The sequence below is a fragment of the Plodia interpunctella genome, chromosome 16 (assembly GCF_027563975.2).
Source record: "Plodia interpunctella isolate USDA-ARS_2022_Savannah chromosome 16, ilPloInte3.2, whole genome shotgun sequence".
Taxonomy (NCBI): domain Eukaryota; kingdom Metazoa; phylum Arthropoda; class Insecta; order Lepidoptera; family Pyralidae; genus Plodia; species Plodia interpunctella.
Window position 1 is genome coordinate 8,930,779 of NC_071309.1, and position 15,698 is coordinate 8,946,476.

The 15,698-nt window shown below is 36.2% G+C and overlaps 1 protein-coding gene across 11 annotated transcripts in view; it reads left to right on the forward strand.

Moving 5' to 3' along the window:
* Positions 1-15,698, forward strand: part of Msp300 (Muscle-specific protein 300 kDa) — a 168,795-nt gene that overhangs the window by 102,875 nt on the left and 50,222 nt on the right. For all 11 annotated transcript variants that reach the window (XM_053757134.1, XM_053757133.1, XM_053757130.1 and 8 more), the window contains 7 exons: positions 5,124-5,256; positions 5,459-5,631; positions 7,134-7,285; positions 13,622-14,414; positions 14,496-14,654; positions 14,735-14,947; positions 15,039-15,314. In XM_053757134.1, coding sequence (XP_053613109.1) covers positions 5,124-5,256; positions 5,459-5,631; positions 7,134-7,285; positions 13,622-14,414; positions 14,496-14,654; positions 14,735-14,947; positions 15,039-15,314 — 1,899 coding nt within the window. The remainder of the gene's footprint in view (positions 1-5,123; positions 5,257-5,458; positions 5,632-7,133; positions 7,286-13,621; positions 14,415-14,495; positions 14,655-14,734; positions 14,948-15,038; positions 15,315-15,698) is intronic.

Here is a 15,698-nt window from a genome sequence, read left to right on the forward strand (position 1 = left end):
GAGCAAATTGGCTGCGACATACGGACGGACAGACAAACGCACGAGTGATCCTAAAGCTTAAAAAAGACGAGTACAATAGATAGGTACATAATATTCAAAACATTTTTTTTATCAAAAAGTAAATTCTATAAGTGAACAATATAAGTACATGATACTTTTCATTGAATAAATATCTATCTATCTATCTATTACATATGTGTCAGTGATGGTAATATGCAATTTAACCAACTGCTAAATATGTAATGTTTTTCGCGAATATATAAATGTATTTGCGCGTATAAATTCAGGTCTTCATTAAGAAAACTAATTTTAAATTTTACTTATCAAGTTAACAACGAGAAAATAAAGAGAAAATATTTTGTATTTTTGTTTGTTATAAATAAAGTCAACAACTACTGGGCCAATTTTGATGAAATTTGGCACAGAGATAGACGAAACCTTCAGGACTGACATAGGCTACGGTTTTACCTGAGCGAAGCCGGGGCGGGTCGTTAGTAATCTAGTATAACAAATTATCAAATAAAATCTTGACTCGAATAGTTCAAAACTTAATTGATTTTTCCAGTACGTCAAATATTGCCAATAAACCGCAACACATTTACTGTAACTAGGTAAGTTTATTTTACGGGGAATCCCTCATTCATAGACTGGTCTGGACAGAGATAGGTTTACATCCAGTGTTTGCCTGGTGTCTTCCCAAACTGTCCGGTGCAAAATCGTCTATGAGACCTACATTTATAAAGTACTAGCTGCGCCCCATGGCTTTGCTCCCGTGGGAAATTTGGGATAAAAAGTACCCGTCTACTCTACCCGTGTACCAAATTTCATAACAATCCGTCATTAGATTTTGCGTGAAAGAGTAACAAACATACACACATACATCACAAACTTGCACATTTATAATATTAGTAGTCGTCAAACTCTATTTTAACCGATTTCCAAAAAAGGAGGATGTTCTATATCCGAATGTATATATATATATTTTTTATGTACTTACATATTTTCAATAATTTTTCCGTAGATTGCAATTTTAATTTTTTTTATATACTTAATACACCAAGACTCATTTGTTCACTTTACAATGAGTATGTCTTGTATAGAAGGAATGTATTATTTTGAAGGTTAATAAATGTTTCAAAGTAGACTTGCCGAAAAGTGTCTGCGAATGAAATCGTCAGGCTGATTCAATATCCCTCCACGGTCGTTACACTCGATTCATACTCCTTTATTCATTTAAGGCGACATCATTTATAACAGTGCAACAATTAGACATCAAAATATACATACATTTATACTATAATAAGTTGAAAAGTTTATTTGCAGACCGGCGAAATCAGATTTGAAAAAAATATTCTTTTTCTTTACACGAAGCCCCGCAATTCGCATGGGAGCGAAGCCGCGAAACGCAACTATTGATTATGTTTTAAATTACTGACTGAGAAAAGTTTAGGTATTTCGATAGTCATAGATAGAAGTATATAGTCAGTTGCGGGTTCGCGTGTGTCAAATTACTTAAATTATTAAAAGTATATTGTTTCAAGATGACAGAATTTCCTTCCTTATCCGAGATCCTGTTATACCATTTCATTATATTCAGGTGCACGATTGAGGTGTAAAAGTGGATAAAACCAGTAATATGCAGAGTTGTAATACTTTTATCGATATTTCTAATAACAGAAACAACTCTAAAAATAACTCTATTAAAAATATCTATAAAATATTACTGATTCATTGATTTATGCATATAAATTAAATTTATGAATTCAATATCTAGGTACTATATATACTACATAATATATTATTAATAAAAAAAACAGTGTTCATAAAATTCACATACAACTTATTATTGAGACGCAATCAATCAGAACTTATATAAAACACTAGCAAAAAAACAAAAACAAAATCATTGCACAATAATTTTCTGCCTCCCCCTTAACTGTATGATGTCACCATACGGCGGCAAGCGTTTACAGTCAGTCCACGATTGTATACCAAAGCAATGAGACTACATCACTCCGTATACCAATTATACCTTTTATACCGGTCCTGTTTCTACTTGTGCAAGTGTAGGAACGTGTTATAGTTATTATTTTTTTTATTTGTAGATTTAAGTTTTAAACATTCCACGTAAAAGGAAGGTGAGTTCAATGCTGGTCAAGTTTAGTTTCACCTTGACCTTGAAGCCGTTTGTTTTGCTTTGATAATGGCCATTCAGTGATTTAATTTCGTTTATGATTTGACTTTATTTTTTTTATTTACCTAACTCAGTTTTACTTTAAGTTTTCATTTTTGACGTTTAACTATTGAATGATAAATTTTAAATATTTTTCTTATAATTTATAAAAATAAAAATATTCTAAACATTGTGCTACATTTTATACATTTAATGTTTATGTTTATTTGTAGGTTATTTCAGAGGATAAATCTTTTTTTTTTCGTAATAAATAAAATTGTAACGTTTAAGAAACAGGAAACAGAAAAGAATAAGAGACGAACTGGAATAAAACGAAATTCTTTTTACCGTGAATTAGATTAGAAAAAAAAAATAACAATTTTAGCTGCGAAAAAATAAATCAGTGCTTTACACAAATAATTCACCGCAACGTCGAAAAATTTAATTACAATTCCTACTTTGATACGGTTGGTCAAATCGGGTTATTCAATGCTAATCGTGAGCCATGTTTGATTCGCTCTAATAAATAAAACTATATACTTACCTAATGTATATTTTAACAGATCTGAAAATAGAACGAAGCGTGATCCAATCGCTCGTATTTTGAAATAATTTTAAATTGAATGATATTAAATTTTTAAATTGTTTTTTAGTTGAGCCTCACCATTAACAATTCATTATGAATATTTTTTTTTCTATAGCTTCTTTAGGTGTTTCATTGCTGAGCAAATACCTACCTCTTTTTCTGTTGTGTTTTTTTTTAAGAGATGAAATATTTAATTAAGCTATAATCAAGTTTTTTCCACAATATTAATAGCAGATCACCTGTATACGTTTATCCTCAAATTAAGAGGAAATTTAATAAATTCGATTGTACCAACGAACTGTCTGTCGGTTGTTTCCCGCTCTATAAATAGCGTCCAAGGTCGAGTCGCATCGCAAGGATGCACAGACAGACACGATATTTTAATTTAACAAGAGAATGTGTTTTAATATCTCGTTTTTATTATTTTATTTGTAGATCTAATGATTTATCAGGATAAATCAGTATTTAAAGAAAGTTTTTTTAAATATAAATATTATATAATGTAAATTAGTAGATTTATGACACAAAGACATTGATGTTAAAACATTAAAAATAAAAATATTTCTGAGAACTAACTGAATGAGGTGCATTGAAATACCAAAAAAATAACTAAATAGGTATTAAACTCATGTATTATCCAAATAAAATTGAATATTCACAAAAAAATATATATTTATTATATTATTTAAATGGTCTACGGAACTCTACACTGTGCGTGGACCGACACGCACTTGGCCAATCCCAAACCCAAAAACAACATTTCAATAATTCTAATCCATTCGTATGCAATGCGAGTGCCCCCGCAGTGGCAGTGGAAACGTTAAAATGGCTGATAATGATTGTTAGGACAGCATCTCAAGGCTATCTGTCTGAGAGAGAAACAAACCCATAGTGTTTACATGTAACGAAATACCCACCTATAAAATTGCTTATATCAACATTCCTGCAATAACTGATAAGGTTATCAGCGAATTTGCTATCTGATAACATTGTATTGCAAAATGCATGTTGCTATTTTGAGAAAGTGATTGTAAGGTTTTCAGATGCCCAAAAAAAAAGATTTGAATAATAGCCCATATTTTAAGCACCTATATGATAATTAAGCTGCGCCCCAGGGCTTCGCTCCCGTGGGAATTTCTGGATTAAAAGCATTATAAGGTAATCTATGTATTATTCCAGGTTATATTCAACCTGTGTACCGAATTTCATAATAATTCGTCCAGTAGATTTTGCGTGAATGATTGTCAAACATACACACGTACCTACATCCTCACAAACTAGTATAGTGAGTAGGTTATGGAGTTGTTGGCGAAGAGTTGCATTTAAATTATTGGCGCACCTGAAAAGTTTCTTCTTCTAATTCATTATTACTATAAATAAATAAAATAAAATGCGTTTATTTGACAAAAAATGTACACAGTGAATATGAACATCGACTCCCAAACTAGGGAATCCCTGTATCTTGGTAACCTGGAGCACCGTTACTGTAAAGGTTTATTGTGGCACATTGATCATACTAGAGTATAATTGACTAATAATTAATAATATATACTATTTTACAGATTATACTTATTCATAATCAAACGATGTAAATTAAAAAAAAAAATCTTGTGTAAATTGTAAACTTCCGGAAAATTCTGAAACAAAAAATCATAATTATTGATGTGTTAAATACCGCAGCATGTATACCCAATGATATCATTTCCGATTATGTCACTGTATAGGAGACTTCTGTTTAAATTGAAAAGGTCATTGTGATGAACAATAATACGCTCTAACACGATTGTTCTCAGAAATATTACTTTGTTGTGAAAGTGGTTGGTTAGTGTTTATTTTGTCGTGTTAATTAAGAATTTTGAATAAATAAGCAAATACCTAATAATGTATCCACATGTTCACTGTTGGACATAACCCTCTCCCGTAAAAAGAGAAATTAAAATTATTTTATTTTGTGAATAATGTTTAGGTAGGTATGTACTGAAATAAATTGATGATTCATAGAATTGATTGAGCAGGTAAGTGTGTTAGAATCAACCACTCCTATTGTTTAGCACAAACAGACGCAAATTATATTTATTTCAGTTTAAAATTGTATTTTTAAGTTTACAAGTTGTATGTTTATTAAGTATGTTTTGTGACGAAGCGAGTGTCCTATAGTGGTGAACTTGCCACTTTAAAATAACGTTATAATTCAAATTAGTTTGATCTAATAAACGATCAATCAATTAATTAATTAAGTAAAAAAACAATCAATTTTAACCATGGTTAAATCCTCTAATTATCTTAATCATAAAGATAATCAAACTACAAGAGTTCAGCTTATTAATGCCCTATCTGTAACATGTCAATTCCTTCAATCCCCAGAACCAACAGCCGCTCCTGGATGTAGTCCGGGAGCGGGCGAGGGAGCTGTGCACGGGAGCTGACGCGGCGAGCGGGGAGAGAGTGGAGCAGAGGACCAGGGAGCTGGGGGAAAGCTGGAACATCGCCTGCGAAGGTAAGGAGACGACAACCGTTGAGGAGTTCTCAAATCTGTAGGACAACTTTAAGTAGGAGAAATTTGACTTGCAAGATTTGTTTACAGACAGACTAACAAACTGGACAGATTATGAAACTAACTAAAAGCTCGTAAAATATAAGTTGACAGGTGTTCATAATTCGCCAGATTACAGATTAATATAAACCTGATTGTCCACCAGGTCTAGCAAAGCGCGCAGCGACAGCCGACCAGCAACTTCAGCGTTGGAGTCAGCTCCTGGACGTGCAGAGGAGCCTTGCAGCGTCCATCACCGCTGCGTCAGACCGACTCAGGCAGCTTGATGCCAGTGCTAGCACCAGGAGGAAGGCTGTCGACACCAGGCATGCTTTACAGGTAAAGTCTTAATCCTACTTATTGGTGAAAAAATAGTTGGTATGTTTGAGCTGGACGGTTTAGTTGGTCAGAGTAGAAATCCTTGGGGTCTACCATGAAACATAAAACACGGAGCACGTTATGCGTCCACATTTTCTGTTTTTGTTACACGATGTGGCGAAAAAGTGACAGCATGTGGACGTTAGTAACGTAGTACGTATTTGTATGTTTCGTGGTTAGGCCTTCTGTTCTTATCTTACTAAGTATACTTAATATTATTAACCTACGACACAAACAGACAAGGTATATAATATATTTCACGTGTCTGTGTGTCTATCTTAATTTAGATCAAATTGAATTAATGTGTTTTTATTTAAAATGTGTCTTCAACTTTGTATAGTTTATAAAATTTGTGTTGCGACACTTGTAAACTATAATAACAAACCATAACAATGGAGAACGTCAGAAATTCAAATTGCCAGTTCAGCGATTTTTGAAAATCCCATAACGCCAGGCGTCGCAGAATGACAGATTGGCGTAAAGACAGATTCCCATAATGACCGATTTGCGAAAATGCCAGAGTTGCATAATGACAGATTCACAAATTGACAGGTCATTCTCGAATTGAACAATAAAATCATAATATGGATTGTAAATAATAATAATTGGCGAGCATGCTTTGGATTGTGCCCCACACCATTTTAGATCAAACATCTCACAAGGCCTCTACATGTTGGACCCATGTCCCCATGCAAGCCTCAAAGGACCGGGCTACGGCCCGTGAAACTTTTGAGAGATACAAATAATAATAATAATAATAATTAGCATTAAAAAGTATTATTAAGCACTAAAAAGTAAACGATTAATCTTCCGAGAACGGCAAAAGTTAGAAACTTTACCGTCTCGTATAAATTTTCCGTTCTATCAACTTCGTTCTACATTACGACCACAATAACAGAAATGATCTCAATAATAGTAATTTGTCTGATTGCCGTTGATTCAGTTTTTTTAATCTTCACTTGACGATTATCGAGCACTAGCAGCGCCCCGGGGCTTCGCTCCCGTAGGAATTTCGGCATAAAAAGTACCCTATGTGTTATTCCAAGTTATATTCTACCCATATACCTAATTTAATAACAATCCGTCCAGTAGGTTTCGCGTGAAAGACGACAACAAACATACACTCACATACTTCCACATTTATATTAGTACGATTGGTAGGATAGTTTAATAATGAAGTTATTTTTATATTTTTCGTGATATTTCTCGATTCGCCGTGTTATATATATTCATTTTATATATTAATTTTTGTTATCACCTTTCGAAATACCACACCTCGCTCGTTATTGTGATAGATAAGTATAGATAAACTTATTCATCAAATCAATTTGGTTTGATGCCGACTTTGTTAGCAAGAATAAATCTCTCTAAATAACAAGGTTTAAACATATGGAGCTAATGCAAACATGTTTATCTCAATCTAAATCAAAGAAAAAAAACTACATCCGTTTCTTTCTAACCAGGAGCTGCAGAGTGAGGTGGAAGGCCTCGAAGACACCAAGGATGAGTTGTTGGAGCACGCGGACTTCGTCGTGGCACTACTGAGACCACACTCCAAGGAGGCTTCTGAAGAAACGAACAGCACTGTTACAGAGCTGGTAGAAGCTTATGAGAAGTAAGTACTGTGTGTTTTGCTGTTGTCAACAATTTTATTATCTTTTTATTAATTTTTTTTTAACTTTATTGGCTGTTTCTACCCAGTCAACCAATAGTTGATGCAGAAATAATAGAATATTTCTCTTTTTATGTTCCAAACGATCGAGATAATGTCCAAGATCCGGTTGAACACGTGAAATCCCTAACATAGGATAAGTCCCCATCGTACATGTAACTTTCTTGTATTAATTTTAATTTATCATTTTATTTTCGTACAATAATTATCAAAATTACATGTATGATCTAAAAAAATGGTTATATTGAATGTACTCCACTGTTGCATTTTAGCCATGTAATTAATGAAGCGTTGTTAACATGTCATCTCATGACAAAATTTCGAACAGTTCATTAAAAGACAACCTATTAAATTTTGCATTACTTTTTATTCCAGTTTCGAAAGATTAGCGCTGACATCATTATACAATGATTCGTAGTTTACGTAGTTTAGCCATGGACCGTAAAAACATATTCGAATTTTCTAAGGCACAATTTTTTACTGATCATCAATCAAATTATAGGCTAAATCGCTCGTATTTTTACTTGATTATCCAAGTGCAACGCGCACTTACCTACAGTCTAAATTAAATGTATATTTTAAAAGAATGAAAGTTTGGAAAGATCAAACACGAGTGTAATAATATAATTGTAATACTTATACTAATAATGACGAATAATTATGACTCGTAAAGTAAAATCATATACGGGAGTTTATAAACAAAACCGGCTGTTCTATCAACAGCATTCTGATTGAGTTTAGATTTCCACACTTCTAACAAGACTGCGTTTTGTTTCTTAGATAAAAGGAAAATCCCACAGTTTTTTCAAACATTTCAACTGCAATTTTAATGAAATTGCCCAATATTTTTCGCACTGCCAATCAGCGACGGAAGCAGTTATTTTTTCTGGCACAAAATCAAATGAAACTGGCTGCGAAAAACATGGCCTTGAGTTTTAAAATCAATCTCGTACGTTTGCCTAATGCAACCATATAATGTTATTTTTGCTTGTTTCGTCATCTGCGATTTCAGGTGGCGTTGTTGTGTTTTCTTCTTAATTTTTTTCTAGATTTGTGCATTTTTGCAGCGACATAGATACCTATTTGGAATTATGGTGTTTATTATAATGAGTAAAATCCACAAAGAATAAATTAACAATTTTCATTGTCAATACAAATAAATGACTTCTTGAATGTATAGGGATAAAGGTATACATGGCTTTTGTTTTAATTAATTCAACTAATTAAGTAGGCATTTATTGCTTGCAAGTGAAAAGCTTGCAAATTTATAATATGCTGTGTGTATTATACAAATATGGGTTCTATATTTTTTTATTGACTTACTTTATAAGTTACACAGACTTATCAATAAACATTACATTCATGTTAACGTATATTTTAATATATATATATATATATATATATATATATATATATATATATAGTTAAAGTTATATATATCAATATTTTCGAAGTTACTAACACGGTTCCGTTTTAATAATTTTTCTACAATATTATCAGTCTGTAGATTGTCTTGTGAGAAAAACACGTGAAACTTTACTGCAACATTATTTACGTAATGACGTTGATTGAGTGTGTAGTTTTGACTCAGTTTTAAATAGTATTCTTTCATTCGGCATACAATAGTACCACAATCAGTTATTATTGTAAATCTAAGTAGAACAACTATCGATTTAAATCCATTGAAATTCAGTAGGCAACAGTCATCACTCGTAGCTAATAATATAACTCTAAATAATTTGCGTTACCTTGTCCCATCTTCTGGGGTCGGCGCAAAATGTGTGTTCCCTCCACAATTCTCTATCTTTTGCCATATTTGGATCCAACTCATATCCTCCCTGACACAATCATCCATCTCTTCCTAGGCTTCCTCGTCCTCTATATCCATGTACATTCCTACTTAAAGCTTTCCTCAGTAAATGATTCTCTTCTCTTCTCATCACGTGTCCAAACCAACCGAGTCTATTACCTCTAATTTTATCATTTATATATGCAACTTTCAAACTTCCTCTGATATAAATATTCCTTACCCTGTCCATTCTTGTAACCCCGCGTAACATCCGCATTTCGGTAGAGTGAAGTCTCTTTTCGTCCTGCACTTTGGTAGCCCAACATTCTAAATACGGATTCCAATTCAACAATATAATTCTAAATACGGAACCATAAAATGTAACTGTTACGAATTTCAGCCTTCGTTATTTTTTAAACTAAATTATGCATTGTCAAGGCATCGCAATTTGAGTTCTACTGCGATGTAATAGAGGTTGTTATTGAATTTTTTGGGGTCATCCTGGTCGTAAAATTATTGGCTGACACATATGGGGCGGTCAAGGGCAGTGAGTTCTCGCCCGTCGAGTTTGCGTTGATCATGCGCTGTAATAAGTTTGTCTGCAGCGCCATTTTTATCAAAATCTGTCGTCATCATCATGAGAATTGAAATTTAAATCATGACTATAAGGTAGAAATTTGGTACAATTGTGAAATTTGTCTGTTTGTCTCCATCTTCTCGTCTCTTTTCTGTGGTGGACGCAATTGTAATTTCTTTTATAATAAATAAACATTTATTGAAAATAAACTGTACATATTTCAGTTGATGGAAAGCATCATTCGAGAGGGGCCATCCTATTTCTAGTTCTACTACCAATAGAATATGTAGAACAAATTGCTTAAATGATCAGCAATAAAACATGGAATAGAATTCTCATTGCTAATCCCGAAGAATATAATTCTGACGATTACGAAATAGGTTACACGTTGCGCCCTATTTGTAGAACACGTTCGTATTTCAGAAATACTCTAAGCAAATTAGGATTCCGCGAAAAAAATGTATTCTATTACCTATCTTTATGAATTTTATAAAAATGCCCTTAACATGATTTTGCTAACTGTAAGGCGGTGGTGGTCCAGTCGTTGACACGCCTGCGAATCGAAAGATACTAAGTTCGAATCCTACTCGTGCCACATTAGTTTGTATACCATTCGGACTCATGTATGTATAATAAGTAGTTTTAATTATTCTACTTATTTCTGGTGGGGGATAACATTGTGAACAAACCGACATTCTAGTTAATGATTTATCAGGTAATGTGTGTAATGTAGAAGCCAAACTGCTGCAGTATAATATTACCCAGGGTTATGTTGTGTCTGTTACATTTCACAAAATGACCACGACCCTCAGTCATATTAAAAAGTCTGTAAGATTACCCCAATGGTATTTCAACAGTATCTTAATATGTTAAATTGACAATTCTTGATGCCAACATGTATCTGAGTCCTAAATAAGCGCTTAGATGTTATTAGTATTTAGTTAGTACCAATAAATCCTAACCACCTTAAAACCTTACAGGAAAATGCAGGAAAAAAATAACTCTGATTCCAATTTTACGGAACACACTTTTAAAAATCCATTTCGCGCTTAGCCATTAATGTATTCCTAGGAATTGCGTACACGGTCTGCGAAGAAAAATACTTTAATCATTATCTCATCTTCAAAAATGTCGTTACTTAAATCGTAAATAACAATTTTTACTTGTATGATGATGTCAGCACTTCTGTAAATAGTGGCACTTGATTCCAAGGACATTGAGGCGAATATTGCATATCAATTTTGACAATTCTTTTCCTGTCGCCTTGGGTTACGTAACTTTGATGACGAATCAGTATAAATATCTGATTTTGTACGGTCGACGTCACATCAACTTGTTCAAATTCATTGAAAATCCACCGCTATTAGTTTCACATAGAAGTCCACGCTTCGCCGCTGTCTGTAGTTGACTGTGCTGTAAAGATTCAGCGAATAAACAAAGACACGCTAAGTTTTTCACTTCAAAGTCGACCATCGAAGGCAAAGACTGAAAAACGTATAAATGCGATGAGTTTGTTTATTAGGTACCACTTCACGCTCTATCTACTCAACCAATCTTCTTGAAATTTTGCATACATGTAGTATATAGTGTGGAGGACATATGGTACCTTTCATCCTGGACAAATAACTGTTCCCGTGGGAAATTTACGCGCAGACAAAAGCTAGTTACGTAATAAATATACTTATTACATTTGTTATTTAGTTTTAAATCTGCAAATAATGATTTTTTAGGGACAAATGTGCATTTCTAAGTAAGTACCTATAGTCTCAGCTCAAGTCTGCTGCCAGACATATCGTGACAAGCATTGCAATTGTACTAGATCATGTTACTTACTGATACAATGATGATTTAGTGATATCGACGTCAAACAATGACAAAAAACTAGCTTTATTAGTTATTTCTTTGTGTGTTCTGAGGTTATCAGTTCCAACCTGGTTTCGCTCGGGTAAAATATAAAAACGTAGCCTTTGTTACCCTTGAAGTTTCCGTCTGTATCTGTGTTAAATATTTTCTAAATTTTACACGATAAAATTTAAAAGTTAAATTAAAATTAAAAATTTATTCCGAAATTGCACCATCTCATGTATATTTTCGTAAATATTTTTATTTTATTGCAAGCTTTTGTTTAATTTAACATGCAATGTAATGTATGTCTGTCTATCTATGTACCTATGTATGTCGCCATGCCCCTATGCAGATATATTCAAACTTTGCACACAAGTTAGATGAGATCACAATGCATTATTGGATGCGATCGACGTCGATTTACATCGATTGATTCGACAACAATTAGATACAGATAAAAAATGAACATTTTTATTTCGATATTACCTATCTCAAAGCTACTTTAAACTTAAAAAAAAAAAACTTAAAATATCTTCAAAATTTCACTTCCTTCACGCATGAAAGATTACATGTTTATTTACAACGTGTTTGCCGCTTCAGTTAACAACAAAATATTTTTTGTAGCAAGCGAACTGTGAAATTATCTTTACTCATCAGAAAACAACAGATTTTAGGTACGTTGTATAATATCTTGTAGAACAGTCTAGACTCTAAATAACCTAGGCAAATCTGCGCGTAGTGGATGCGCAAACTATACCCAGTCTAGACCCTAGGAATAGAATCAATCAGCAAGAATTAAAACAGCATATTGAAAAGCCACAACATATCCAATCGATAAACACGATAACTAACTTTATTACCAATGTGATAAGGGGTGGATTCCCTAAGCGCATGTCCCAGACAATCGACAGGGCTTGGGGTAAGTGTAATCGTTATTCAAACTGGCAGACTGAAGTACAGAACGTCTTGCGCATGCGTGGAAATCAGCAGTTTATAGGTCAGGGCCTCCCAGTCTGCACTGGAACCGGCGACGGAAATATTCTTAGGACATACACCATTTTTACTGCCGCAACTTGTGAATTTCTGTTTGGAATATCTCAAAAAGTACGGAATGTGCCGGCCCGTGTCGTCGGCAATGGCTACAGGCATACAACGACAACTGTTTGGCGACGTGTCACCACTAGCCGGGATAATACCAACCCAACCGGTTCCAAAATAAGTGTTCGCTTTATCACAGGCCATACGGACGATTTCATCAATAATTTTCATTCTATAAGGAGACTGGAACGTGCCTACGCCGCGGTTCAGCGTTTTTTTTTAAATCCCTTGAATTATGTGATACAAATGTTGTGTGCCGAGTGTGCCGATGACTCACGCATCAAGGCGTATTTCTGTGGTGTAGACGGATTCGGCGCGCTGTGGCTTAGTCGCAGTAAGAATTTTTAATTTGGCAGCTTTTTATTTAATCCATTCATTTAGGGATTCTACGGCGCCGGCAAGTGTTGGCGGCCGGCACGCCAAGACATTAGCCCCTGTCAATCACGTCTCCCAATCTGTTATATCATCACCGAACTTCCGGTTATGAAAAAAATATAAAAGCCACTGTAAACTCGTTTCTACATTAGCATGTTGCGACTCAAGCTTCAAGGTCGCGCGTGTCACGTCACCGTATATAGAATAAACTTTGTGTGCGCAAAACGTAAACACTCGCCGGCGAATGCATCGAAAAAATCGCTCTGATGTCACCGTGCAAACATTGGAGCGTGTAATTTAAAATTAGATGCGTCGGCGATTCTATCTAGAACGGTTCATTGAGCGACGGGCGGGCGCCGCGAGCGGAGCGCCGCAAGCGAACGAGCGAAACGAAAAGGTACCGAAGTGTTCGGGGGTACCGGGGTACCACAACAGTTACAGCTTGCGACCTTGCGGCGTCACGGGCGCCGCGTCATGCCGCGCCGCCGAACTATTTTCGTAACTCTTGGCAGCTCCACCTAACTCGTGCCCTAGCGCCATACGCTCACACTACACGATGCGAGTCGTACATTCTAACGTTGCATTTCTTTTGCAGATTGCGAAAGACTATAGCGGCGAGGCTCGCGGATATCGAAAAAGTGGTGTCCGAATTCGACCGGGTGTCGGAGAAGATTGACGAGCTCCGGCAACTCATAGAAGTGTGCATCGCTAAAGTCAAGACTTTCTACGTGTTTGGCGAGGACGAGAGCGAAGGCGTGCGCGCGCTAGCTAAGGAAGTTTCAGATTTAGTTGAGCGAACGAAGAATTTCACTGAGGAAAGTAGGAAGCGATACGGTGGGTCCGCTCCGGCGGACGTCGCACAGGAGCTCTCTGCGTTGGAATTATCTTCAGAAGCATTAGCAGCAGCGATGGAGGAGAAAGAAAGGGAATGGAAGCGTGCGCGAACAGCTCGCTCAGAATATGCTATGGACGTGGAAGATGTCCAAGCGTGGATAAGAGCTGCTGAACTCACAGCTAGGGACCGCACGTTACCACCTGAACCATACAGAGAACGCCTCGTGGCGACCAGATCTGAAGTGCCAAACATCGCCGACCGAGTAGAGCGGCTCACACGCAACGCACGAGCTATTGTTGAAGGCAGCCGTGATGCTGGAGAAAGACAATTAGTTCAATCTACAGTGACCGCGCTTTCAGAACAATTTACTGCAGTGTACAGTGAATTGGAAGCGCGACAGGCAGCCGTGGAAGATGCTTGTGATGCAGTGACAAGATTCCTCGCTTTACTGGAGAAAGTTTTACTTTGGGTGGAAACACAACGTGCATTCCTTGCGCGGCCACTCCCATTGGCCGACTTGCAGGAGGCGCAACAAAAACAGACTGAATATGGGGTACAGTACAAAACAAATATGTACCTAACTTACTTTTATTTTACGAATATATTTTTATAATTTTAATAATTCATATTTCAGAATGCGCTCAAGAGTTGCAAACAGCAAGCAAAGAATCTCGCAGATATGGCCAAAGAAATAGAGGCAATAGAACGTGTAACTAGTCCTGGGGACTTGCCTTCGAGGCTTGAAGCGGCGGAAAATGCTACTGTTGATGTTGAAAAGAAATTGGCAAAGATTGTCAGTAACGCAATTTTCAATGATTTTTATTTAAAAAAAAAAGATCCATGAATAACCAAATTATGTCTTATATTTTTCAGAATGGACTACTACAAGAATTAGCAGAAGAATGGGAGAGATGCGAAAAGAAACTGAAGGATGTCGGTCACTGGTTAGACGCAACAGCAAGAACTTTGGAAACACCTCAAAATGCGAAAAAGCCGCTCAGAGACCGTCTTGCCTTCAGGGAAAAACTCATTAATGATATTTCTACTCAAAAAACTAAAATTTCCTATGCTGTTGAGAAGTTGAATGTGAGTTTTTTATCGTTTCAGGTTTTGGTTCTTTTGGTTTTGGTTAGGGAGGACTGTTTCGTGTTCTAATTTGGAACTTTCTAACCGACAGGTACACTTTGGTCCGGATGGCGTGGCGGCGCAATCCAGAGGACCAGAGGGCGTAGAAGCTGCAGCGAGAGATCTTACGGTGTCTCTTGACGCGCTTAGCTCCCAAACCGGGGGCCAAGTCCAACAGCTGGCAGCAGCCTTGGCACAAGTCGAGGCGTACTGCACAGACGTCGCTCGGCTTCGAGCGCAACTGCTCGAAGCAGAGCAACAGCTACGACACGCTGCACAACCGAACTACAGCCCTCGCGACCCCGACAGGGCGCAAAGACAGCAACAGGTAAGAACGGCTCGTTTTAACTACGATTTGGACTAACTTGATGAAGAATCATCTTCAATCATTCTTCGTTGGCTTGTCCGAATCGTCTCTAGTCACACGCACCAACACCATTTCAGTAGGTGGCTAGCGAATATTCTAGTTTTGTTTATTACGTTATCGTGAGGCTCTCAGTTGGATGCCTGTATCACGGTGTAGGCTCACCTACGGTTCAGGTGGTGGGCATGGCTTGGCACGGCACATACCCGACTCAGAGACGGTTGCAGACCACCTTGTACATTTTCCACATGCTACGCATTCATTTTTATTTATTTCTTTTTCTTTTTGTTATCTCCACCCTCACCCTCACCGCTACTAACTCGTCAACTGATATCCTCTAATTAGGAA